Below are 26,509 nucleotides of genomic sequence, written 5' to 3' on the forward strand. Positions count from 1 at the left end.
CCTTATAGTAAATGGGAGAGTATTTTGTGTGTTGCACACCACAGTGGGGCCAATAGAAGCTCCCTCCCCCCACCCCTTCTTTTCTTCTTGACAACTATATTCCACCATGGAATCCAAATACAAAGATTAACAGGGGCTTCGAGAGCTTTTCACTCAAAACACCATATCACAACTCAATGTCATAGTCGATACCGAGAACTTCTGATCACCTGCAATTGCAAGTAGACCACACCCATGTAGCTTTTAGGGAGTCAACAAATCCCAATCACCCATCACCCATGCATTTGAGCTTTTGGTGGTCAATTGGCTAGATGCCATCCACAACCTAAGGTCTATGGACGTCAAGTGATCCTAGCCCGACCGGGAAAGTTCTGTCATACAAAACGTTTTCCTTCTCAAAACATGTCCCTTAAGGCTAAACCCATGGCACACATCCAATTCTTGCTATACCAACCCTTTTGGCCCATGTCGCACAAACATTATCCTTCTCAAAACATATCTTTTAAGGCTAACCCATGGCCCACATCCAATCCTTGCTATATCAACCCTGGGACCAGCTGTACAGCCGTTTGCCAGCCCTTGCACCTTCTTCAACTGTCTAAACAATCCATACATGGATCGATGTCATAAGCTTTGATTGTCTATTTGATGAAAGGTTTTGAGAATGAAACCTATGGGTGGGGATGGTTTGTAAAAGAAAGTGCCTAAGGGCTGTCTACAATAATGGGGCCAAGGCCATGGGCTTGGGAGGTTACCCAAGTATGGGGGACATTAATAAGTGGTAGTGTGTAAAGGTAGGAGGTACAAATGTCAACTATGGATACCTATCAAATGTTTCACTTTGCTAATCATAATCAAGTTTTCAAGCTTTCTTGGCTATGGTGTTTCTCTCCCACATGAGAGCTAGGGTGTAGACTCCTCTGGAGCCTAAACCGTGCATACTCCGGTCATTGAGTGATCCTCTTTCTTTCACTTTTGGTGAGAGTTAATAGATAGCTTCCGCAATAGGAGGATTACCATCTTCCTCCCATTGGAGCCTCACGGTGGACACATGGTTAGCCATCGCAGGCCATCCAACCACAGCAGCCGGTGTGGAACCCTTGGGATTCTCAGTGTCATTGCCTTTGAAATTCCCCAAAGGCATGGAAAGTTTGGTGGAGAATTCTATGCCTGCTCACCTCCAAGTTCAACACACTGTGGACCATCACTCGGGGGAACATTGCTTGGGTCATGGAGTAAGGTCTTTGAGGAGGACGCCTAAGGTCTAGGACCTTAGCTCGCCCATGGCCGAATCATGGCTATCCCTTCCGGCAGCTCTTTGGACCCGAGAGACCCATGCGGACAAGAGACGGTAGCTTATTAGCAGTATTGTAGCTTGGCACGTATGGTGGGCTCACTGCAGCAAGGTTATCTAGGGTTCGGTGACTCCTCCAGTAGAGAGCATCCTCTCTGGTTGAAAGGACCTTATACACATGCAATGAGGGTGTTAAGAGCGTCTCACATGCAACTTTGGCCGGATGCAGTAATGCTGCATTGCTCTCCTCTCCACTTGGAGCCTGGGCCTTAACAGGACTCTAGGCTAATTTCGCATTGCAGACCTGTGGTGTGGCTTCCCCCCCCACCCGCTCCGATGTAGCCTCCCTCGAAGACCGGAGTTTCAAAGCCAGGTTTTGAAAAACAGCTTCAAAAACAGTTCGTAAGTTTCAAACCCTTTTTAAACTTTACGTAACAGTTTCGCACGGTATAAAAAAGTGTAGCCTAACCCTAGTTCATATAGAAGTGTGTCATTTTTAGATAGTAAAACACATAGATGATGCTAAAATAATCCTTAGGAGTGCAATGTAAAACATTCACTATCATATTTGAGAATTGAGATCATCAATAGTACCATTGATAACAAATCATTAATAATTTGTGAAATTGGAATCACATTGGGTCCAATTGTCTAACATTACTAATTCCCGAAAATTTCACAAAGAAATAAGTCATCGTAGACAATGATTTCCAATTTCACAAATTCATTGCTGTATTTTTGTGGTGTTTTGGCAATCTAGAGATATTTGTAAAATATTATATCAATCATTAGAGCATTAGAAATTAAGGGAAAATTTGGTCTTGCCTCTGTGAAGCAAGGGAAGCACAAACCATAGCATAGAACAGCAAGAAGCAACTCCTAACAACAACAACAACTGCAAGTTTGGAGAAGTACATACAAGTATGAGGAGGTATGGAAAGCTATGTGTAGGTATTGGGTGGGCTTCAAGCAGTTGCAAGGAGCACAGATCCACCTCACATGCAATCTATGTTTTATTATAAGCCTTACAAAAACCAAAGAATAAAAACCATTTATTCAAAGCACAGAAAGAAACGCATTTGAAATAGTGAAATCATCGTTGTCACGATACGAAAATACGATACCGTACGGGAATTTTTGGTACGATATGAAATTTTGGGATACCATACGATAAAATACTTTAATACTTACAAACTATGGAGCTTCAAGCTTGATTGTGAGGGAATCTTGGCGGGGGAGGAGTCCATAGTGCTCGAGGAACCACAACATGGAGACGTGTCTCTCCCAGTTGGATCTCCCAATTGTCTCCAAAAAAGAGCTTGCATGGGTAATGCGATACAAAAGGTCTCCCAATGTAGTGTCTTTGACTAAGGGACCAATCTTGCATAGATACGGGCAGTACATCTAGGTTGATAGGTTTACGGACTCCTCTGTAGATCAAAATGGCCCTATCCAAATCTTCTCCCTCGTACATAACTGGAGGATCTGATTGTCTAGCCTACCTATACCAGTAGGGATCTCCAAGTGATGTAGCAAGATTCTCTCCTCATCTTACCAATTGAGTGTATACTACCAATCTTACAAGTAGGGATCTCCAAGTGATGTAGCAAGATTCTCTCCTCATCTTACCAATCGAGTGTACACTACCTATCTACCTTACCAGATTTCTTAGGTCTCTCAGCAAGCCCATATGGAATACTAAGTGGACACGAAAGTTGTGAAGTATTGCGGGCATTTGGGATCTTCATTGAGCAGGATTTTTTTTTTTTTGAGCATTTGGAATTTTTTTCTCAAGGTTGTTGGGGAGGGGAGGCTCGTACCGTACGATATCATACGGAACCGTACCATACGAACCGTATGGTACGAATAGGTTCACACCGGTACGAGAAACAACCATGAGTGAAACGTTTCATATGGTCTCGAACATTATGAAACACATTTTGATTCAACTATGGTCCAGAGCTTGAGGCTAGACCTACATCAAGCTGTGCTATTCGTCCACTACCAAAGCCCATTGTCAATGTGTCTGGCTAGAGTGAAACCTAGGCCATGCTTGTGTCTTTGTTCCCTGGGAGTTCTCGAGTGCAGAACTGTGATTATGATCCAGTTCTCACTTATGTAGGTGGCAAATTAAGTAATTAGATCTTTTCAATCCGATCTTCACCCAAAGTAATCACAAGTCATTTGTGAGGCTATAAGTATTTGGACTTTTGAGTGTAGGGTCTCAAGTTCATATCCCACTTACCTCAGCCGATGGACATTAGGGTCCTTCATCACCTCGCCCTACTCCCATTGGGATGAGCTTGGAGAAAAGGAGAATCGTTAACTAACTAGCAAGATCTGTGTGGTGCGCCGGGTGTGTGTGTGTGTGTGGAGAGAGAGAGAGAGAGAGAAGAAAGTAATCCGTAAGTGAGTCGTTACCTCAAATGTCCATGTTCTAGGCATCAGTGTAAACTCATCTATCTACTTAGCCACGTTAAGACCTTTAGGACCATACCAGCCACCATGCTGAATCAACCATGGAAAAGTATATTTTTTTGTTTTCTTTTGTGATGCTCATAACCACCTCCAAAAGCAAGCATGTTTATCTGTAGTAATGTAGTAGCTCTCCAAGTGAGGATGGATAGAAATTAAGCGGAGGTTCTAAGCTTAAGGCATAGTCACTAGAAACAAGAAACGGGAATGGAAACGTTCCAGGAGTGGAAACAGGGAAACGAGTTTTTAGGGGAGGAAATGACTGTTTCCTGTGACAAAATCACTTGGGGAATGAGAAACGGCCATGGAAACGGAGAGAAACGTGTTTCTAGGGACTGAAATGGCCGTTTGTTTTGACTATGCCTTAAGGAGCCTATTTTTAGCCAATCCGCGGGGGGGGGGGGGGGGGGGGGGGGGGGGGGGGGGGGGGGGGGCTCTTTTTCTTAATTGTGTAGTCAAAGATATGGGGGCCCTTCATGGCGTAGTAGACCCATTTTAAGGAATTGCACATACCACCTTCATTGCAAAGGCCTCTAGACTTTTTTCTGCCTAGAAGCATTGAGTGGACCGATAGGTCCACCTCCAACTTATACAAGAGTCTCCAATATTCTCAAGACAAGGGTCTTCAAGCCTTCAACACCACACACTTCCCTATCTTTTTGCACATAAAGTAAATCAGCCTTGCATAGGCAGACATCCATACACAACAGTACAGCCCTGTTTGATCATGTTGGCTTTACATCCCGTAGCAGAGTGCTGATGACAAGTGGCTGATCGCTGGAGTTAAGGAGCGGAGTGCCATGGGCAGCTCTGGTTTACTGTAAGGGGTTTGTGTGTGTGATTTGTGGGAGGGCAGGCTTTCTTTTATAACCTGAAAAATCAGCCGAATTGCATAAAAGGGGGGGGGGGGGGGGGGGGGGGGTGCCTCTTTTTCTTAATTGTGTAGTCAAAGATATGGGGGCCCTTCATGGCGTAGTAGACCCATTTTAAGGAATTGCACATACCACCTTCATTGCAAAGGCCGAATTGCATAAAGGGGGGGGGGGGGGGGGGGGGGGGGGGGGGCTCTTTTTCTTAATTGTGTAGTCAAAGATATGGGGGCCCTTCATGGCGTAGTAGACCCATTTTAAGGAATTGCACATACCACCTTCATTGCAAAGGCCTCTAGACTTTTTTCTGCCTAGAAGCATTGAGTGGACCGATAGGTCCACCTCCAACTTATACAAGAGTCTCCAATATTCTCAAGACAAGGGTCTTCAAGCCTTCAACACCACACACTTCCCTATCTTTTTGCACATAAAGTAAATCAGCCTTGCATAGGCAGACATCCATACACAACAGTACAGCCCTGTTTGATCATGTTGGCTTTACATCCCGTAGCAGAGTGCTGATGACAAGTGGCTGATCGCTGGAGTTAAGGAGCGGAGTGCCATGGGCAGCTCTGGTTTACTGTAAGGGGTTTGTGTGTGTGATTTGTGGGAGGGAAGGCTTTCTTTTATAACCTGAAAAATCAGCCGAATTGCATAAAGGGGAAAGCTAATATTTAAATTTCACTCACCTTGTCTATGAAAAACAGATCAATTTATCAGTTTCACACTTACTATTTACAAGTTCCGGGCACCTACAATGGCCAGATCTCGAGCCGTAGCTTAGTCATTTTTTGTTGTGCGCTTGGATGCCCTCCACACATCTTCTGCTGTGCTACTCCAGGTTTCTCGTCTTCGTGCTCAGAATGTCACACCACAGCTTCACACCTTGCACTCCTGGGCAGCTCATCATGTCCTTGCCATTCACACCAAACTGGCCGTTGAGGCCATTTTCACACCAACTCACTACCCCACTGATCGGGCCCTCGCACCTACCTCCGCCACATACATATGACAGCTGCAGATATCGCCCGCCCCTCCCACCTATCGCCTGCGCTTATCCGCCACCCTACCCCCACCTTGCACATATCACCTGGCTTCTCGCCCTATCGCCCCCTACCACCCTGCAAAATGCACACCCTTGCCTTCTGCCACCCCCACCCACTGTGAGTTGATGTCAAGCACAGGTCCGAAATTGCAGTTTGCTTGCCTGCTGTTGCAGAGCAGGTCCCAGTTTTGCAGGTGGCACACTATTGCAATGTTCTGTTCACAGGGTAGATAGCTCCTTGAAGGGCCAACTTGAGTGCACGTTAACAGACAAGGATTCCACCCAGCACAAGTTCTTAATTCCAGGGATTGGTAAAGACCACCACTCAGCCAGAGCGTTAGTGCCACTTTTGAATCTATGGTGTGGGGACCTGGGCTGATGATGGGTCTTTGAGCTGCTAGTCAATGGCCTCTCACTGAATCATTTAAAGGGCCAATAGTCCCACTGGTACATGGCTGTTCACATGGTTGGCAGATAACAACATCGACATTCGTGTTTTGGACATCATCGATACCCTCTTCTGGACATAAGCATGGTGCTTTAAGTCACATCTTGGGTGCATTTTCATGCACACATGTAGCTTCTCAATCATGTGTATATGGTTTTGTCAATTGTATGGTTAGGCATAATCAAACATTTGTGTATTGAGAAGTTTAGGAGCCAAGAGGGCAGAGGGTGCAACCTGCTCTTGGTGCATTAGACTAGGAGCCAAGGGGGTGGAGGGTTAGACCTGCCCTTGGTGTAGTAGGGAGAAGATGGCTTGGTAACATGATTACTCAAGCCTGACTCCACCTTCTCATGCTCATGTAATTGATGATGGCCATCTTGTGCACTTGGCTATGTGGTAGTTTGATGGGTATACACATGAATGGAAGCGTTTTTTCTGCTTGTTCACTGGGACGGTGAACTCTTAGCACCCGGGGCACCTGTAGAGGGCTAGGCTGTCCATGGACAAAAGTGTTGCGAGTTATCCCACATGCAAAGGGATTTTAAGAAGGGCCTTGGAGCCATGAAAATTTGTATAAAAAGGGGCTTTCCCATTGATTGAGGAATGAATTCAGTCTCTCTCTTCTTTATGTTCTTCATTGGCATTCAGTTCAGCTACAGTACAGGCAGTGCAGTTTGGACTTGTACACCATTCATGATTCCAAACAAGGATTTAAAAAAGTCAGCAGTGTAGGGTCCCTACTGGTGACATTCAGACAAGAGGCCACGTTCCATAGTGTCCTTACTGGTGACACTCTTCGCCTTTTTCAGTTTCCATCCATGTTTCGTGTAGCTACGCCTGAGTTTTTTTTTGGAAGATGACTGACACTAGCCATTTTTGTCATTTGCAAATGGTCAAGATCGTCTTTCCAAGGAACAGGCAAGATAGAAGACGATTAAGGAGTGGGGCACCATTTCAGGGATATGCAGGGGCAGAATGGGTGTGTTTGGAAGAAACGATGCATATGCAGGCCTTGCATGTGCAGAAAGAACAGGGGGGCTGTTCTAAACAAGAGTTGTAGAGAGGGGAGATCTAGATTAAAGAGGGGTTACAGCTTGCATGTATTTGACTGAAGAGCTGAAGCTCTGCAGCACAACTGGCCTTTCATCCCCTTCTAGTTGAGGCACTGCCTTCTTACGAGTATCTCAAAGCTTTTATTGTGCTTTGCTTATTTTTTAACTTATTTTCTTTTGCAGGTTTTCTCATCATTGCAAGTGTCTGTTCATATATCTCCATGTCTGCTACAACTTGAGCAGTACCTGTTACGACTTGATATTGCAAATAAACACAACACTGAGAGCTTTTGGCTACGGCAAGTGTCATGTATTGGAAATAGGTGGCAGATTGCACCATTACTGCCACCAGTTACAGAATGCAATGCTTCTAAAGAGAAAATGACCGACTTCAGCCAGAGAGATGCTGCTTTCCTCTCTGCATCCGTGAGCCCATCACAGTTGCTACCAGCTGGTCAGACTTTGTCACTTTTCTTCCAGCTATTGGTAACCCTCTGACATGCATTTGACTGATTATTAATAGATGCAATGAAAGGCTAGCCTTTTTAGCAGTGATGGTGCAAGGAGACTGAGGGTTTTATATTGATCCAACCATGTGCATGGGTGGTTTTAGGATGCCGATTCAAATGAGGAGCAGCGTGAAGGAGCTGTATGTATGTATCCTGAGTTTGTTAGCAATGTCAGGTTGGGACCTCCAAGCAGCAGTGAGCCATTGATCGATGTGACAACAGGTCCAGTTTTCAAATTTCATGCACAAGAGAGGGCTCCAAAAGAAAAGGTAACGACGACTTCTCTGCAGAGGGCCTGTTAAAACTGTGTAGTGTGAATAATTGCTTTTAACAGAACATCACATGAAATGCATGACCATGGCTAGTATGCCATGTATAAAACACATGAGCTTGGTTTGATAAAACTGAGTACTGCAAAAAGTTTCATACATGCGGATCTTTTTTTTTTAAGAGGGGTTTTCATCACGGGTTTGTAAGCCCATCACTTTATTCATTGTGTTGCTCTTGGCTGTAATGAGCAGAGGTCCCCATGACCTGTACGTCGGGACTTCCATCCCCTAACCACTTTACACACAAATTTTAAAATTTGCTAAAAAACCAGTTTATCAGAGAACAATAACTCGTCTTTCAATGACTTTCCTTGAGTTGCATGTGTTTGTGTGTGTGTGGGGGGGCGGGGGGCGGGGGGGTGAAAGGAAGAAAGTTATATTAACGTCTTCAAAAGACCCAAAGGGTCTATGAGACCAAAACGATGTGTACATAGTGTCCATGAAATCTCATCATGGATGAAATAAGAAAAAGCAACAATAAAATAAAACTGAAAAGTGAAAGCTAAGATCTCAGACTATACAAGTTGAAAAATCTAGATCCTACTATGCCAGGTTTAGGGGACAATAAGTGGTGGGATATGGGAGAGCTGAATAAAAGAAGAGTTGAACTCTTTCAAACTTAATAAATTTGAAGGCCCTGGTTTCTGCACTTGGCAAACCAAGATAAAGTTTACCCAAGCCATAAACAGCCAAAACAGCCATTTTTTCCCAAAAAAAAAGCAACGGTTAAAACTTTTTTTTCGCGGGGGGGGGGGGGGGGGGGGGGAGGTACCGTACCATACAACTGTGTCGTATGGCGTATGACAGCAACTATGAGCCAAGTGCCTGCCCAAATCTTTCATGCCATAGCTTGCTAGGTCCCACATCCATATGTGCAGGAAACGCTGATGACTCATACAGATTGTTGCGCCTTGTGCTCTCCAAAGGACATTGCCACTTGCATCCAAGATGATTGTACCGGTAGTCCAATCAAAGTGAACCCTCAGGTCACGATTGGTTATGCCGCATTACCCTACTCTTCTGACGCATCTTCTCCTCCATGAGCATGGCACTAAACTTTCCAAAAGTAGAGGAGGATTACTCACTTGAGTGCTCAATGAGGTGACCAAGGTATCGTACTTCTAGGACAAGATCTTGGTGCATCTTTGTGCCAAATCTTCACTTGATTTATTGATTCCAAGCACGCCATCTGATCTCATAGATCTTTGATTCTCGTAATGAACTGCTAGGCTATTTCTCCATCAAAAAGCTTCTTTGACACTAACTGATTCTTAAGGTTCTATATCCTTGTCTGATTCGTTGTTTCATGCCGGTTCTGTAGAACCATCCAAGCCTCTACCCCCATAGTCGTATGCTGAATCAGAGTTATCACAGAACTTGTGGCGATGGTGATGATGGCACACAAAGTACCTGCGTTCCTCCCCCTCCACACCAAAGCAAGAGCTGGATTTGGTGGTATTGTTTGCAATGGATCTTCCATCCTGAGTTGGACCTAGCTTCATATCAACCCCAATAGCTGTCTCCCACAACTCATATAAGAATCCAGAATGGACCTTATCTTCTTGAACTTGCAGAGTGTGTAGTTGGTTGGCCCTTGCGGTTGCTGGTTGTGCCATTTCTCAAAATGTGTTCCCGAAGAACCACTTGCCCGTAAGCTTGTCTAGAGCTTGGGCTTTGATACGACGCAAGAATATACACTAAACGGAGCTTGATCACAAGACAAAGAACTCGAAGCAAGAGAGATGGAGAAAATGGTTGAATTACCGTTGCAAACCAAAGTTACAAATTGATGGCATGTGCCCATTTGTGCGCTCCAGCAAGGAGCTTGATGGTGATCTAGGTAGGCTCTGGACAGAGGATGTCATGCACATACAAGGGGGCACAATGCAGTGAATATAGATCTAAAGTTGTTGATCTCGATATATGACATGAAGATTGCCAAACTAGTCTATATATATAGCATCCAGGGTTAGTTGTTTTGTAGGTCGCGCAATGTTGGCCACTCTACGACTGGTCCAAATGGACCAAACCGATCACATCACCCGACTGGAACCATATTAGCCATGGTGCGAAGTCTATGTAAGTTGTCTCCCAACCAGAATTGGGGACTGTTGGGCACCTGGGTGCTCAACACAATGGCTACTCCTCATATAGGGAGCCTTACAAATAGAGCAACCCGTTACCTGCACAGTGACAGTGACGAGGGTGGAGAGCATCAGAGACACTTAGCTCACTCGTGTAGTAAGCCCTAGCTTCCATACCACCAAGAAATATCCCTTCGGTGTCATCGCACATAGTTCGTGCTAGGCCATGAGTCCTTGAACTGTGGCAGTGTCAAATCCCCATAGGATCTCCTCGTAGAACGCTCCTGATACGAGACTCGAAACCTGCAAACAAAACAAACAAACAAGAAGGGGGTGCAGGCCTGACTCACCTCCCAACCTCGACAGCCGTGGGCAAACCCACAAGACTTGGTTGTCTCCACCGAGCCATGAGCTGAGCTAACTAGATGGACGTACCGACCAATCTCTACCTCAAGACGTCCCATACTGCCACGAAGCTACCCTCGCGGGTGCCGGCCTCGGCTGCATGAAGCAGGTGCACGTCTGCACTAGATCCAGGCTCCTGACCATAGAGCTCTCACAAATCACGCGAGACTCTATATGACTAATGACTAACCTTGGCCACCCTTTTATAGGCTCTTGGCTGGTCATCGGGCGTCCACACTTGTGCGCCCGCTCGTCCATACTTGGGTGCCCGCCCGTTAGTCTATCCCTAACTCAGCTCACCACTCAGTCTGCCAGTCTGGCCATCAGATTGAGGATGATCTGAGGAACTCAAATTTAAAGTTGTTTCCAACTTCTCAAAAACAAGTTTCCAAAAATCACTCGTAAACTTAGAGTCCCTATCACTAACTATGTCCTGTGGTAACCCGTACAGTCTAAACAATTGCTCGATAAACTGCCTTGCTAATTGCGTAGCTATAATGGTCTTCCGGGTCGGTAAAAATCTAGCCATTTTTGTCAAACGATCTACCACAACCCAAATAGAATCGTGGCCTTGATGTGTTCTTGGCAATCCGGTAATAAAATCCATGGAAATACTTTCCCATTTATTACCTGGGATTTGCAAAGGATGCAACAACCCAGCTTGTCTAAAGCGTTCAGCTTTATTTGCTTGACAAACTTGACACTTGAGAACATAATCTTCTACATATCCTTTCATCTTTGGCCAATAAAAAGTGTGTTTCACTAACGATAATGTCGTGTGTACCCCAGGGTGTCCAGCAGAAGGGGCGTCGTGACACTCCTTAAGAATCTTGGACCTAATGTCCGGGATCTATGGTACACAAATTTTGTCATTACGGATTAGTAAACCATTTCGAATCATCCACTGGCCTCCTATAGCCTGAATGGTAGGCTGCTCAGTCATCGAGTCTTGGTCAATCAATGAGCTCCGGTCCTGGATCGTCTGTCAAAATGGACCAAAATAACTATCAGTCCTGCAAAGCCCTCTCAATGACTGAAATAAGTCAGTAGAAATCTCGGTGAACGACAAAGTATTCACCTCTCTAATTCGACTAAGCGCATCTGCAACACTATTCATGGACCCTTTTCTATAACGAATCTCAAAATCAAAATCTTGCATCAACTCAGTCCGACGAGCTTTCCTTCCTCTCGAATCATCCGCATCACACACATACTTGATTGACTGATGATCAATCAATACCACAAACTTGGAGCTATATAAATAATGTCTCCCAACCTTGAGAGCGTGAATCACAGCATAAAGCTCCTTCTCAAGGGTTGGCCAACGAGATTGAGTGTCCTCTAGCTTTTTACTCTCAAAAGCAACAGGTCTATCATCTTGAAATAGAGCAGCCCGGATGACATAGTCACTGGCATCAGTTTCAAGAACATGAGGCCAACTAGGATTGGGTAATGCTAAGATAGGCGTTTCCTTGACTTTATATTTCAAAAGTTTGAAGGCCATATCCAGATCGTTATTCCAAGTGATAAGCTGATTTGACTTACGTCCACGGCCTTTCAACAAGTCGGTCATCGGTAGTGTGAGCTGAGAGTACTCCCGCACAGATTTCCGAAGAAAAACAACAAAACCGAGAAAAGAACGAAGTTGTTTCATTGTTCGTGGTATAGGCCAGTCCAAAACCTTTTGAACTCGGTCATAGTCAATGCTCAATCCATCTCTAGTGATCTTATGTCCCAAGTAAATGATGTCTGCCATAAAAAACTCACATTTACTTAACTTAGTATATAGTCGATTCTGTCTTAAAATAGATAAGACAATCGTGAGGTGTCTAACATGATTCTCAAGAGTATGACTATATATCAAAATATCATCCAGGAACACAACCACAAATTTTCTCGAATGTTCACGAAAAAGATCGTTCATCATTTGTTGGAAAGTGGCTGGAGCATTGGTTAATCCAAAAGGTAATACGAGAAACTCGCAATGGCCATACCTAGTCCAAAAGGCGGTTCTTTCAACATGCCTTTCATGAATACGTATCTGGTGATAGCTAGTACGTAAATCTATCTTCGTGAAATATTTCGCTCCTGCTAACCGGTCAATCAGGTTATCTGATCTAAGGAGAGGATAACGGTTCTTAATTGTCAACTTGTGCAATCTCTTGTAATCTATACACATTCTCCAGGTGTTTTCCTTCTTTCTCCTAAGCAACACAGGTGCACCCCAAGGTGATTTACTTGGACGGATCCGGCCTATTCTCAGAGTTGTTTAGCCAACTCATCTTCCTCAGCTTGGCTCATCCTGTAAGGTGGAATACTAACAGGATGAGCACCAGGGATCAGGTCAATACGATGATCTACTGCCCTTTCAGGTGGTAAGCCCGATGGCAGTTCCTTAGGAAATACATCTTGAAATGAATCAAGTATCTTCTATAATTCTTTGCTTTCAAATACACTTAATTCATTGACATCCATAGAAGGTATGAGAAATGAAGAAAGTGGAATCAATACACAATGGAAAGCGGTATACAAAGAAGAATCCATTATATTTCGAAAATCAACTGTATTTACAAGAGGTCCCTGAGAGGGATGTATACAATCACCTAAGATACTATACTGGGTGTTCCTATGTTGAAAAGAAAAAATATGACTAGACCAATCTATCTGGACTTGAAGAGTCTTAAACCACTCAATTCCTAATAACAAGTCTACATGTTCTAGGTGCATAATATAGCATTCCAGAGTATCTTTGTAGTCCTGAATCCGGATTGGTAGCATCTCCACCTTTCGATCCCATACTTGTCGACCTGCAGGTAGGCGTACCTCATAGGTATGATCGCTGGGTGTTGTATCAAGACCCAATTTCTGCACAAGTTTGTAGTTAACAAAGTTGTGTGAGCTGCCAGGATCTAGAAGAATGTGGATTCTATGGCCATTCACTTCTCCATAAACCCGGAGAAGATCATGCAAGCCAAAAACTTTAGAGTTGAACAAACAATCAGAACATGTACTAGGGCGAGAAAGTACAGTTTCTGACGTACCTGTCAAAGACAACTGGTTAGCTGCCTTTGGCTTGGGTCCTGCGTTGGTCTTTGCACCCTTTTGCTTCGGGCAGTCGTTACGCATGTGTTCTTTTTCTTCGCAAATGAAACGTTCCTTGCTCCTTGAGCTTCAAAGCTTTAAGGAGACGTTTCTTCTTCGCTGGTGTCAAACTTGAATTCTTCGAAGGTTAGTCCGAAGACTTTCCTTCAGTCGAGTCAGCCATTGGTGCGGAGAACTTTCTTTTGTGCTTGTTCCCCTGCTCGGTAAAACGGGTTTAGACTTGGAAGAGACCGTTGTATCATCATAGATACGAGCGGAATGAATGGTCTCGTCCAAAGTTTTCCATTTGTTGTTTTTAACCTGTAAGCGGTATGAGTTGGGTAAACCGACTACAAAGAACCCCAAAAGAGTTGTGGGATCCATCTTTGTAGCTTTCATATGCAAGTCCCTAAAGTTCTGGAGGTAGACCTCATAAGTGAGGTTTTGCGAGGTCATGGTCAAAGCAGTAAATCGGGCAACAACATCATAGTCATCCTCTTTCTTGAGGAATTCTTTCTTGAAGACGTCTTCGAACTGTGCCCAAGTCGTTGGCTTAGAGTTGAGTTTCTTCCACCGAAGCAAAGCTTTGCCTGAGAGGAAACTGCTGCTAATTGGATCTTTTTCCCATCGTCATATGGATGGAACTGAAAATGGACTTGCTACTTATGTAACCAAGTGTCCACTATCTCCTTGATACGCTGCTTTTGCTCGCCCCCGAACTGTTCGGGAGTAATGTTGGGGCCTAAAGCAGAGGCCAAGATATCCATACCCGAAAGAGTAGATATAGTAGTGGTCAACAAAGAGATGGAATTCTGCAAAGCCCGCATCTGCGCGGCGATTTGTGCTTTGACATTCGAGGAAGAAACTTCGAGAAGAACTTTAAACTGTTGGAAATTTGATTTTGACACATAATCGTCGAAAAGATCGGCATCGGTATCTTCCGTAGCCGGTAGGCCTTCACGTTCGATAAGGGGCTCCAACTCGGATTCTTGAGTCTACATCTTGAAGAGGGCAAGGGGAGAGAAAATTCGATCATGCACAAGAAAAGTGCTAGAGAACGTAAGAGCTTGAGAGATTGAGAGCTTGAAAACTTGAGAGATGTGTGGCAAGAAGGGGAATATATAGGCTTCCCCAAAAGCTATCTTTAGCTTTTGCTTTTGTGTTTTTTTTCTTTTTTTTGGCAAAAAATAATAATTAATAATAATAATAATAATAATAATTATATATATATATATATATATATATATATATATATATTCATAGAGAGAGAGAGAGAGAGAGAGAGAGAGAGAGAGAGATAGATAGATAGTCTGTTTTCTTTTTAAAAAAAAGAAAAAGAAAAAAAACGATTGTAAAGCAACTCTTGGGTTTTTAAAAAAAACCCTTTACTAAAGTTCAAGAAAAACGAAAGCAAAGGAACCGTGGCGTGGGTTTTTTTTTTGGTAGTTAAAAAAAAACAAAAGCTTTAAAAAAAACAATACGTCTATGCTTTCGCTTTTTCTGCTACGCTTGCCACCCGTACGCTCGCTTGCCAGCGTTGACGCTTGCGCACGTAACCGGCCGCATGCATACGGCTGTCGCCAGCACACGTGCCTGACGCCGGACTGCTAGCATGCGTGTACCAGTACGTGTGTCTGGCTGAACAACCTGCCCATTATGCCGACTGCGCACCTGTGCGACTACGCCTGCCTACGCATCTGGTGACGCTCGCCTGCCTGTGTATACGAGCCGCCAGCGACGAGTTATCCACCTCCCCTGGCTGCGCATACTAGCTTCTTGGCATATACGGGTTGTGCTACCACCACCCGAGCGACACTTCTCCTCCTCTCTCTCTCTCTCTCTCTCTCTCTCTCTCTAAAAAGAAAAAAAAACAGTCGACATGCTTTTTCCTTTTTCTCTCTTCAAAACTGTTCATACAGTTGAAGAACATACAGCCCTCCTTCTTGCTAAGCAAACAACCCTTTCTAGACCACCATCTCCATCATCACGGGTTTCTTCGATGAAAAAGCAACATACTAATCTGAAAAAACAACAGTATGCATAGAAAAAAAACAGCAAGCTTCTTGAACTCATACCTTTTCTTCGACCTCTTCTTCTCTACCTACCGACTTGCTCGTTCACGAGGCAAGCTTTGATACCACTGTCAAATCCCCATAGGATCTCATCGTAGAACGCTCCTGATACGAGACTCGAAACCTGCAAACAAAACAAACAAACAAGAAGGGGGTGCAGGCCTGACTCACCTCCCAACCTCGACAGCCGTGGGCAAACCCACAAGACTTGGCTGTCCCCACCGGGCCACGAGCTGAGCTAACTAGATGGACGTACCGACCAATCTCTACCTCATGACGTCCCATACCGCCACGAAGCTACCCTCGCGGGCCTTGAGATTGCTGCCGGCCTCGGCTGCATGAAGCAGGTGCACGTCTGCACTAGATCCAGGCTCCTGACCATATAGCTCTCACAAATCATGCGAGACTCTATATGACTAATGACTAACCTTGGCCACCCTTTTATAGGCTCTTGGCCGGTCATCGGGCGTCCACACTTGGGCGCCCGCCCATCCTTACTTGGGTGCCCGCCCGTTAGTCTATCCCTAACTCAGCTCGCCAATCAACCTGCCTAGCTCCAAGCTTCCCCAAACCTCGATAGATACACAGTGTACATGACAGGCAGTGCCCAAGTTAGCATAGCCCAAGGTTAGACCTATTAACCAGCCTCGGGCTTGGGTAGCATGCTTGGTATCATCTTTTCTCTACTTCAATCTTTCATTTCTTGTGCAAGTGGTGAATGGTATGGAATGTATCATATGATATCATGAAGACTACTGTAAAGGAAGGTTAAGTACGGTATGGAGCCTAACTACACCAGCAGGATGGAATGTATCATATGATATCATGAAGACTACTGTAAAGGAAGGTTAAGTACGGTATGGAGCCTAACTACACCAGCAGGATGTTTACAACCAGATGATGGTTGTTGACACCAATGCACACATTGGATCATCCTAACTGAGTCCCATGGAAATAGATGCAGTCTTTCAAACTGTCACATTTTTGAAGAGTATGATTGCCATGAAACATGAGAGGGTCACTTTTTTGAAGAGGATAAGCGAGTATGATGTCCATGAAACATGAGAGGGTCACTTATCTGGCTCTGGTGTCTTGAATGAAATTTACTAAAAGTGGAATGAAGGATTGCTGTTATGTCCAGGTTTCTACCTGTGTCCATCATTGTTCTTATCAATGGACAGATTACAGGATGCCCCTTTTCCAATATAGTCTAGATGCTAGAGTCCACATCATAGAAGGAATGGAAGAAGAAACAAGGATTTGCATGAACTGATGAAGAGCAGGAAACTCCCTCAGAAACTCTCTCTCATGCACACCAACACAGACTAGCCACTCTGATTCTTGAAATGCACAGGCTTAGGCAACTAATCAAAGTCTCTGGGGTCCTCTACAAACTGATTCTCACTCTAACACTGATCAAAGCAATCATGCACATATCTAGAGGAGGGCAGAGAGAAACCGTGCATTGCAATATGCCATTGGAAGAGGAGTGATTTTTTTTTTGAGAGGCCACTAGTCCCACCTGAAACTCCAGCAAGAACACCCATGGAGAGTTTTTCTCATTATGAGCCATGTACAATGAAAAGAGATGATCCGCACACACACACAGTGGCATGAAAAGATTTAAAAGAACTTACTGACTTACCATCTAATAAAAGAAGCCGGACTAAAATGGGTGGCTAAAGCTTAAGATAGGTGACCTAACTAGGAAGTAGGATGGCACTCCTCAGAAAGGAAACTTTTATGATAGGACTATCATGACATGTAAGGCATGGAGCTAGCGTACATGTTCTCATGAACTTGCACTTTTAAGGAGATTTCAGGAACCTATGTTTTAGTCTTGTTATTTGCAGTTCTGTGCATAGATACGAGTTTAGGAAGGGTCTTTACAGAGATCCCCCACAAATGAGGAATGGGCAGATGTTATGTCTGTTAAGACTCTTAATCCCACTTATATAATTTTTTATGGGAGTTGAAAATGTGCAGGAGAGGAGCAACACTTCAATTGCAGAACCATTGAAGATCTTGGAAAGTAAGCTAGATCTAATACTCATTTCAGAGCAACAAGATGAGTCTTCACCAGAGAAGCCAGCAGCATTGCGGGATGGTCAACGGCTTGCCACGCATCATATTTGCCATTGCAGGTTATCAACCTTGTGAAGCATTTGTTTTGCTTTACACAATGTGTTATGTACTTAAGAGGGACTTGAGGAACGATCTAAGTTGCTGGTTTTATGGAAAAATCTTCTTTGGCAGTATAAAGCAGTCATCCCCGGTTGTATGGCTGATGGAAGGACCCACACGTATTACTCATGATTTTTCAAGGGATCCCTCTTGCAAGGTCTCGTTCTACCTCACCATTAAGAATTATTCTCACAGAACGGCCTCTGTCAAGGTGGATATGGCATCCTTAAGTTATCCATCAGTCACGAATTCAGCACTATCAAAACAAGCACAGGGTAATCAGACAGGCTGGTATGATATTTCTCTGGAGACTCCAACAGATTCAAAAGTAATGGAAGGAAAGGATTCCTTTGTGCGTGAAAGCGCCTTTGAAGAGGCGAACTCCCCAGCTGCCTCCTTCATTTGGAGCTCTTTGAACTCCTTCAGAATGGATAGAATTGGTAGTGGAGAAACAGAAACATATCCTCTTCACCTTTCTATTTTTTCACCTGGAATATATGACGTGTCGGGTTACAATATGAGTTGGGAACTCTTGCCTGAGCCTTCTGAAGTACTTGGATTTTCTACCAAGCAGGAGGAAGTGGTTACTTCAACCACACCGACTACATTCTCAAGCAGCTTCGTGGGGTCTGATAGCGACCAGTATAAATCAGGAAATACTGGGTTCCCCAGTGGTGGTGATGCAGAGGCTATGTCAGGGTCTGGTTGTGGGCATACATTCATTTTGATGGTGGAAGACAAACAAGAGTTGGTGTAACAGATTTATGGTTTTCCTCTGTGTACCATCAATGCGCTTGTATGATCATCTCATAACGATCCATTTGCCTTCGTACAATTTCCATGCACAGTTGGGCAGCGAGTCTTTTACATCCCCTGTTTTGCAAGCTTGCAACTTAGTGTGTCAAGCAGTTCCTAGTATGACCTTGTCCAGCGGCCAGCAGGATGATTTATAGATGAAATTTAGTCCAGAAATTGAGATGCCTTATGGATGCATATGAAGGTAATGGTTTATCAACAGGGTGAGCTCAAGAGTTTGAACTTTTCCTGCCAATTTAAGGCAACCAAGATAGTATTGATGGAGGTTGTCATCAATCCTAAGTGATTAGCAGGTGTAGACCGGCAGCATTTGAACCTGGAGTCGTCTACCCGACTAGTCCAGTCCCTCTGCCACCAGGCTACATGCCCACGAACAGTTGGGCAACACTTTCAAAGGTGTGGTTGCAAATAATCTGCAGAATTATTTGTAAATCAAGAGCTAGGAACATTTAATTACAGTACAGGAGATAATAAAGTTAAAATTGATGCATTTGCACAATCGTGTGCTGCCTCCTCTTAAGAAATATATGTAAATAAACTTACATTAATTAGACATGAAGCTGGTGACGCAAAATTCCTTTTTGGTAATCTGATCTTCGAAGCACTCATGCTCCCTCCATGGGTAAGTGTATACAAAGAACATAATTATCTTTCAAGTGTATGTAAAGTTAGCAGAACATGACACTACTGTTTAGCAAGCTGCCACAATGCCAACTCTAGAGCTGCTAACTTTTAACTTATAACAACACTTACTTGGATTCCCATTAGAGCCCTATGTCAATTTGTGTATCAAAGTTAACATGAACGACATTTCCTCTTCTTTGCTCTAGCTGCTCGTTGTTGATTCAACTAATCAAACTTGTACCAAGTGGGGATATGGATATATTGTCACAATATTTATTTCTGTGTATAATGTTGCAGCTCCATTGAAGCGCACATATTTTGAGTAAAGACACATGAAATAATTTTCAAAGCAATACGTTAATAATTTTCAAATTCAATAATCTTGATCTACCCCACATAGGTGCCCAGATTATTTCCTCTTTCCCCTGATGATATGTTTGCTCCTATGTGATTGTTTGATAGACACGGTCTACTATAGCACGCTTGGCTGGTGTTCTTTGTGAAGTCATTTGGATGTATGATGGATGAGAATATGTTTGCATAGACTACATGGTTGGTCTAAAGTTGACTAAATGAGAGGACAGTCTAGGATAATAGTTGAATGATTTTCATAGCATGAGAGTAGAGGAGCAGTCTCTTCTTTACCAAATGTCTCCTATCAAAAAAAAAAAAGTGTAGTGAGATATGTTACTAATGTCTCTCTTTCTTTGTTGCACCATGGCTTCAAACAAGGAGGCATAGTCAATGGTTGGAAGCTATTCTAAATATCCATATAAATCCTATTGCTCAATTAACTCATAGCTCTCTTTTTTTGGACTCTTGGCATGTGCTACTAGCAAAAAGTCACCACCAAGTACTATTGTACTAATACAATCTTGGAGACAGTAGTTGGGTGGTAATACCGGTGGCAGTGCCATCGAATGGCAGCATTGGCAACCATAGTTGGTTTGTGCCATCAATACAGTGGGTCTTCAACTACCTCGTATTTAACCCAAGTGCAATTGAACTTGATAAAGTGTGCAACGCACGCCATGCGTTACTGGATGAGAAACGAATATTAACACATGGTGCATGGGTTCCACATGAACAATTAACTGAATTGTATCTACGTTCCCCCTCCATGCCATGAAGTTGTTAGGTTTTTTGGATATGGTGATGCAAGGTAGGAAAATGAAGGTTGACAAAGGCTGCATGAGTTCCATAGGATTAGTTATTTGAATTGCCTTCACTTTTCCCCTCTATGCAAGCATAACTCTCCCACTAAGTAGGCTAAACAAAGAGCTCCTTTGTCCAATGCGAATAGTACTACCCCTTTTTTCCTCCATGCAAGCACAACTCTCCCTAAACAAAGAGCTCTTTTGTAGTATTACCCCTTTATGACCAAAAAAAAAAGAAAAAACAGTGCCAACAGAATGTGAAGTAATAAGATACATGCTCTCAAGGCAAATTGCGGTCATACTTCATGCCATGGGGGAAAATTCATACAAGGTGAATTTTTTTCCACAAGCTTGCAAGCATGTTTCATACATGAATTTTTGCCATTTTCATTTGAATATATGTATATATATTATATAGATTCCCATTTAGAATAAGAATGTTATGGGAAACAAATTGGCAAAATGCATGTAGATCTAAGCCTATTCTCATGGACGAGGAGTACTCTCTACGCTTAGACGAGTTGTCTTAACAGTACCTTCACCTCTTACCTCCCAAGTCACATATTTTATAGGTCTTACAATGGTATATGCCAAAGACGTCATCTTGTTTCCATGGAAATCCTCATTTTTATTCCACTCCAAAAGAAGAACTTGTGCATGAAAGCTCTTTCTGTGTATCTATCTATTTCTTCTTTGTCAAAGGCATGCACAAGGACGAAGCATAACAGAGGTCCTCTCTCTCTCTCTATCTCTTACTGAACAACGTTGTTGGAAGACATAGATAGAGGAAGAGAGAGGCTTGGGAGAAAGAGAGAGAGAAACAGCGAGACTAACGTTGAGACCTTAGTATGTATCATAAGGTTAATTAATTAGCCAGGCCTGCTGGCCTCGTTAATTAATTAATAGACACCCTTACTTATTTTCTAATCAAATGGATTAAGTCTTGGTGTGGTGGCTTTTTGCATGCATATTTTTGGCATTCTCAAGAATCTTTTTTGGTCTTGTTGTTCTATGGAAGACATGGTGAGGAATGGAAGGAAATTGTTTAGTCAAAGTTGTTGGCATCAGTCATCATCGCCCAATCTAAATAGTGGAATTTTATTTACAATTTTTTTTTTGAATTTTTTTTTGGATTTGGTGTAAATATTCTTTCATTAGCATATTCATAGTAAAAATTTAATTATCAAGCGATCCAAAGGTGGAGTTTTTTTGTAATTTTGTTTTTACAAATTTTGGATTTGGTGTAGATATTTTTTGATTAATTGTATAAGTATGGTTATTTTTTATAATAAAAACATTTTATGGTGGCATAGTCCTTTGTTTAACACATTTTCTCTTGCCTGATCTACCGTAAGGTGCTCTGCCATCTCACCCGCATGGATGGACACTAAACCTTTGTAAGACGATACTGGAACATATAAAGCACCCTTACGCTTTGCTTAATGTCAAATAGGGAAAGCCTATGGACTTACTATACATAGTTGCTTAAGAGTAATAATGGAGGCCGTACTACTTTTAAGTTTGGTCAGCCTTGTGTGAAAACTAGTCACTTGTATATAGGTCATTTTTTACAATAAGCAATACACAATCATTTCCTTGCAATAGTTTTCTTGTGAGTGCTCCTTCTTTCCTTCTCTTCCTTGATTACTTGCTATTGAACCTTGCTTGCTTGATGGATGCATGCTAAATAAGTTTGATTGTAGGTTTTCTTCTTGTATTAGCTTCCTCTTCTTTCCACGCCTTTTATGAGAGAGAATCATCGTGGAGATAGAAATCTTATTGCCTCCATCAAGGTATAGAGAGCTCTTCCTTCATCCCTTTGATAAAGACACATTCCAGTGTGACAACAGAGTGAGGACACGACGGACGAGCTAGTGCATCCACACAAGAAGTTACAGAGCGATTACTCTAAGACGAGACCCAACGACACATGCTTCAGGTAATCTCTTAACTTGAACATATTTGGTACCGTTGTCGGGGACTAGCCTAGCACTTAGCTTTGTTTTTATGTCCATTTCAAGCTATTGGGATCACTCAATATTGCTCGGTGTTGATTAGGACACTCTAAAAAACATACAATTTTGGAGCCTTGGGTGTGTTTGTTTGTTGCTTTTGGTTTTTGATTTGATGTTTAGTTTGTATTAGGACATTCTCCAAAAACATGAGCATTGAGTTCCATCAAGTTAGAGTGAAGTTGTCAATTTTAGTTCATGCATTCCATAATTTTCCATACATCGTTCATGTGTTGTTGAATTAGTAGAGTAGAAGCATGCAAAATCATCCAAAACTAAATAAAAAACTAAACGACTCTTAATTAGGACTAAAACACTTAACACACCTCATCAAGGCAAAAAAACACAAAAACCACCAAAACCAGGCCAAACCAGCTCTCGGGTAGGAGATGTAAGCCCATAGTCTGTGTGCAAAAAGACATCAATGTGCAAACTTGACCCTCGAGACATGAGCCATGCATTTGGACACGTGAGCTCTGAGTTTGGAGATGTGAGTTGTGAGCCATGAGCCTAGACACATGAGCCTACATACAGGAGCTTGGAGGTACATACCAATTATTTTAGCCTTAAAAACCCATACAAACACACCTACCCATATCCTTGGAAAATATTCTTGCTATACGATTTGTACTAGCTACAATTTCTTAGAAAAATTCATGTCCTTTATCAATTATTAGAATTAAGTACAGTTATTACCCAATAAGTGTACATCAAATCTGTCATACGAATTATTACCCACCAATAAGGGCACACCAACCCTGTTATACGAATTATTACCCAATAAGTGCACACCAACCTTGTCATATGCCTTGTTCTTCCTAAATTTTTGTGTCCCCGATAGACCTATTTCACAGTAGGAAAGGACATGAGAGCCGAGTTCATACAAAAAGGGTGTAAGCCTACATACATGAACTTACAGATATGGGCCCAGACACCCGAATTTGTTTACTTTAGCCAAGAGATATGCGTTTAGAGCCGTAAACTTGGACACATGAGCCTGGAGACGTGAGTTTGCAAACATAAACCTGGAGATGTGGGTCTAGAGTCGTGAACCTAGATAGATAAGCCTAGAAACACAAGGAAAAAAAATACAAAAAAGGAAAAAAATTATGTGAAACCATTCTCAAACCTAATCCAGAAGCACCCAGGGCCTTTAATGCAAACCCAATGTGGACTAATACACCAATATAGTATCAAACCAAACCTCCTCAAACCCACCAAGACTTTAGTCTCACCAAACGACTTATGCTCCCCGATTAAGAAGGCTAGGGTCCAATATATAGTATCGAATCCACCTCAAGCAAGGAGCTTTGGGAAGAAATGAGTCAATGAAACACAGACGTGTGTGGAGGAACATTGTAACACTTGGAAATAGAAGCCTCCACGGTCCTTCGGATTCACCAACAAGCTCTGTGAACACAGTGCCTTAAATTTTATGAAGAAGGCCTTTAACCCCCCTATTTTTTGGTGTAGCTCCAACAAAAGAGCGGGAGGAGGACCATGAACCTAAAGGTTTGCTCCCACAGGAAGCAGTCAAACCATGTCTGAAGCCATAATGTTTCAAACATTTGCTAGTAAGTAGTCCAACAGCTATAGTTAAATAGGACATGTCTCTTTAATCGTATCACCATTGACAAATACTCCATAGTAAACACAACAGCAACGATACATAGTGCAAGTAGGACTCTTGTTATCTACAAGATTCTCTTTAATCGACTGCAGTTAAATAGGACATGTCTCTTTAATCGTATCACCATTGACAAGTACTCCATAGTAAACACAACAACAACCATATATAGTAGAAGTAGGATTCTTGTTATCTACAAGATTCCACTATAGAAGTGCCTATACCCCCACATAACCAACTTCCAATTCTTCTCCAATTGGATGAAGAGGAATAGGAAACGTGGGGAAGGGTAAAGAGCCAATGTCAGGGACTACCTCTTCACAAAGGGATCCGCAAGTGCAATTAGCGAATGTGTCCTCAACGCAACCTGCCAACCTCAAGGCTAGGCCAATGAAAAATAAGTGCCATTAGAAACTACGCAACCCAACCCCATAGGGCAAGAGATCTCGTACCGTGAAGAAAAGGGCCTCGCATAACCACCTACTTATCTTCCATCTCGCCACATGAATACGCCGAAGACATGCTTAGGATACCATTCAAAACGAAAAGGGGCTCGCAACCAACATAGCACCCAAAGGCTCTGAGTTGGGCAAAACCAACCCAATCCACATCTCAAGGATGACCAAATTTGAGGAATTGGAGATCATGTTTAGTGTCTAGAGAAGTTCGATCAAATTTGTGAAGCCATGGGATGGATTGATGATCCTACCAAGATTTTCTCATTTGACCAGTGGTTTAGGTCACTAAACCCACTTGAAAAGGCCAACTAACTAGGTATTAAGACACATATTCATCATGGTATTATCATTAAGTGGAAGCCCTATCACACATAGATCTATAACCTTAAGTACAAGGAGGGTGAAACAATGCAGGACTATATTGCTAGAGCTAAGTATCTACATATGAGATGTAATACCCACAAAAGACTAGGTGACTTATCATTCATTGATCAATTTATGATCGGTCTTTTAAGAGCAAGAGGCTTTATGACCATCTCTATAGATCTAGCAGACAATCTCAAAGACTATACATTACATCTCTCATATAGACATCATGTGTATCCTATCTTTGATGTTTGTAGTTTGAAAGATGTGTTGAGTGCAAGAGATATAGCTTTTGTTCATGTTCCCCATGAGCTAGTTTATAGCTGTTAAATAAGGAAAGAACCCTTCGAAAGTAGTTATGTTATGAGTGGTTAACTATATGGAGAGATCTTGAGGATATCCTATCTTTCACATTTATATATTAGAATAGGCACTGAGTGTAGGAGATAACTTCTGTTCCCCATAAGCTAGTTGTGGCTATTGAATAGGGAAAGAATCCTTCAAAAGTAGTTGTGTTATGAGTGATTAATTAAACGGGGAGATCTTGTGGATAAATATGACATTAGAGAGAATGTTGCTTCGCTTCGAAGCTAGTTTCAAGATTTTGTCTTCCACTCTTCCCCTCATCAAGGGGGGGAAAACACTAATTTCATTGTTTGGACGCAATGAGGTTAACATGGAGGCCGGATGAGGTATTTGTGATGAGGTATTTCCTCCATGGGACTTGGAAGAGGGCCTACAAAGGCACGCAGCTATTGGTTAGCCCATAAGTTGGTTACATCAATTATAGTCATGGGACTTGGAAGAGGGCCTACAAAGGCACACAGCTATTGGTTAGCCCATAAGTTGGTTACATCAATGATAGTCATGAGGACTAAAAATATGAATGGTATGGGATGTGCATGACTTGAGGGTGTGGCTAGGCATGAGTTATGTGGTCTATAGCTAAGGGGTAGCTAGCGGAACCTACCTTTTGGATATGTTCTTGAATTGGTGACTATAAATTACAGGTACTTGGATTCTTTCATGGTTATGCTTATATGTGGATTAGTGTAATTCATGTCTTAGAATGTGTTACAACTCGTGTCACATACCTTCATAATACTAGCCTAAAAGCTTGGCAGTCTATGAACCCACCTTATGTCCCATACCTCCGTAATACTAGCCTAAAAGCTTGGCAATCAATCAACCCACCTCAAGGCTACTCTAGATCCAATCCCATATACGGTATGCTCAATTCTAAATTATAAGCTCTCCTCATGCTAATGTAGGGCTAGTCTAGGTCTAGACCCACACACGAGATGCACAACACTAAATTATGATCTCTCCTCATGCTGATGTAGGACTTTGACACTATTTTGATCCAAACACATAAGTGATAATTGTCTAGCTCTCTCTATAACTAACTGCTTTTGTGTGGCACTCCCTTAGCCCCATGGGACATGAACCTAAGCCCTTATCAAGGATGTAACGTATGTTTTACACATTCATGAGGGTTAATGCCATCCATGATCAATTTGTTGTTGAGAAGGAAAATATTTTTTACAAGCATGTGTATAGAGGTATTTAATCAACAACTAGATAGAAAAGGGAAGTGCACAA

General features: G+C 42.7%; 1 protein-coding gene across 2 annotated transcripts in view; it reads left to right on the plus strand.

The window, feature by feature from the left end:
- Window positions 1-19,483, plus strand: part of LOC147635436 (Tetratricopeptide repeat (TPR)-like superfamily protein) — a 136,830-nt gene extending 117,347 nt beyond the window's left edge. The window contains exons 25-28 of one of the 2 annotated variants that reach the window (XM_086802698.1): window positions 7,367-7,669; window positions 7,797-7,961; window positions 17,650-17,807; window positions 17,920-19,483. In XM_086802698.1, the coding sequence (XP_086658824.1) occupies window positions 7,367-7,669; window positions 7,797-7,961; window positions 17,650-17,807; window positions 17,920-18,604 (1,311 nt within the window). In that variant the 3' untranslated portion in view covers window positions 18,605-19,483. Of the gene's footprint in view, window positions 1-7,366; window positions 7,670-7,796; window positions 7,962-17,649; window positions 17,808-17,919 lie in introns of those variants that run through there. The other variant, XR_015266647.1, reaches the window with a different exon arrangement.
- Window positions 19,484-26,509: the final 7,026 nt, after the last annotated feature.

The sequence above is a fragment of the Cibotium barometz genome, chromosome 9, assembly GCF_041138505.1.
Source record: "Cibotium barometz isolate CiBa-2024 chromosome 9, ASM4113850v1, whole genome shotgun sequence".
Lineage (NCBI taxonomy): Eukaryota > Viridiplantae > Streptophyta > Polypodiopsida > Cyatheales > Cibotiaceae > Cibotium > Cibotium barometz.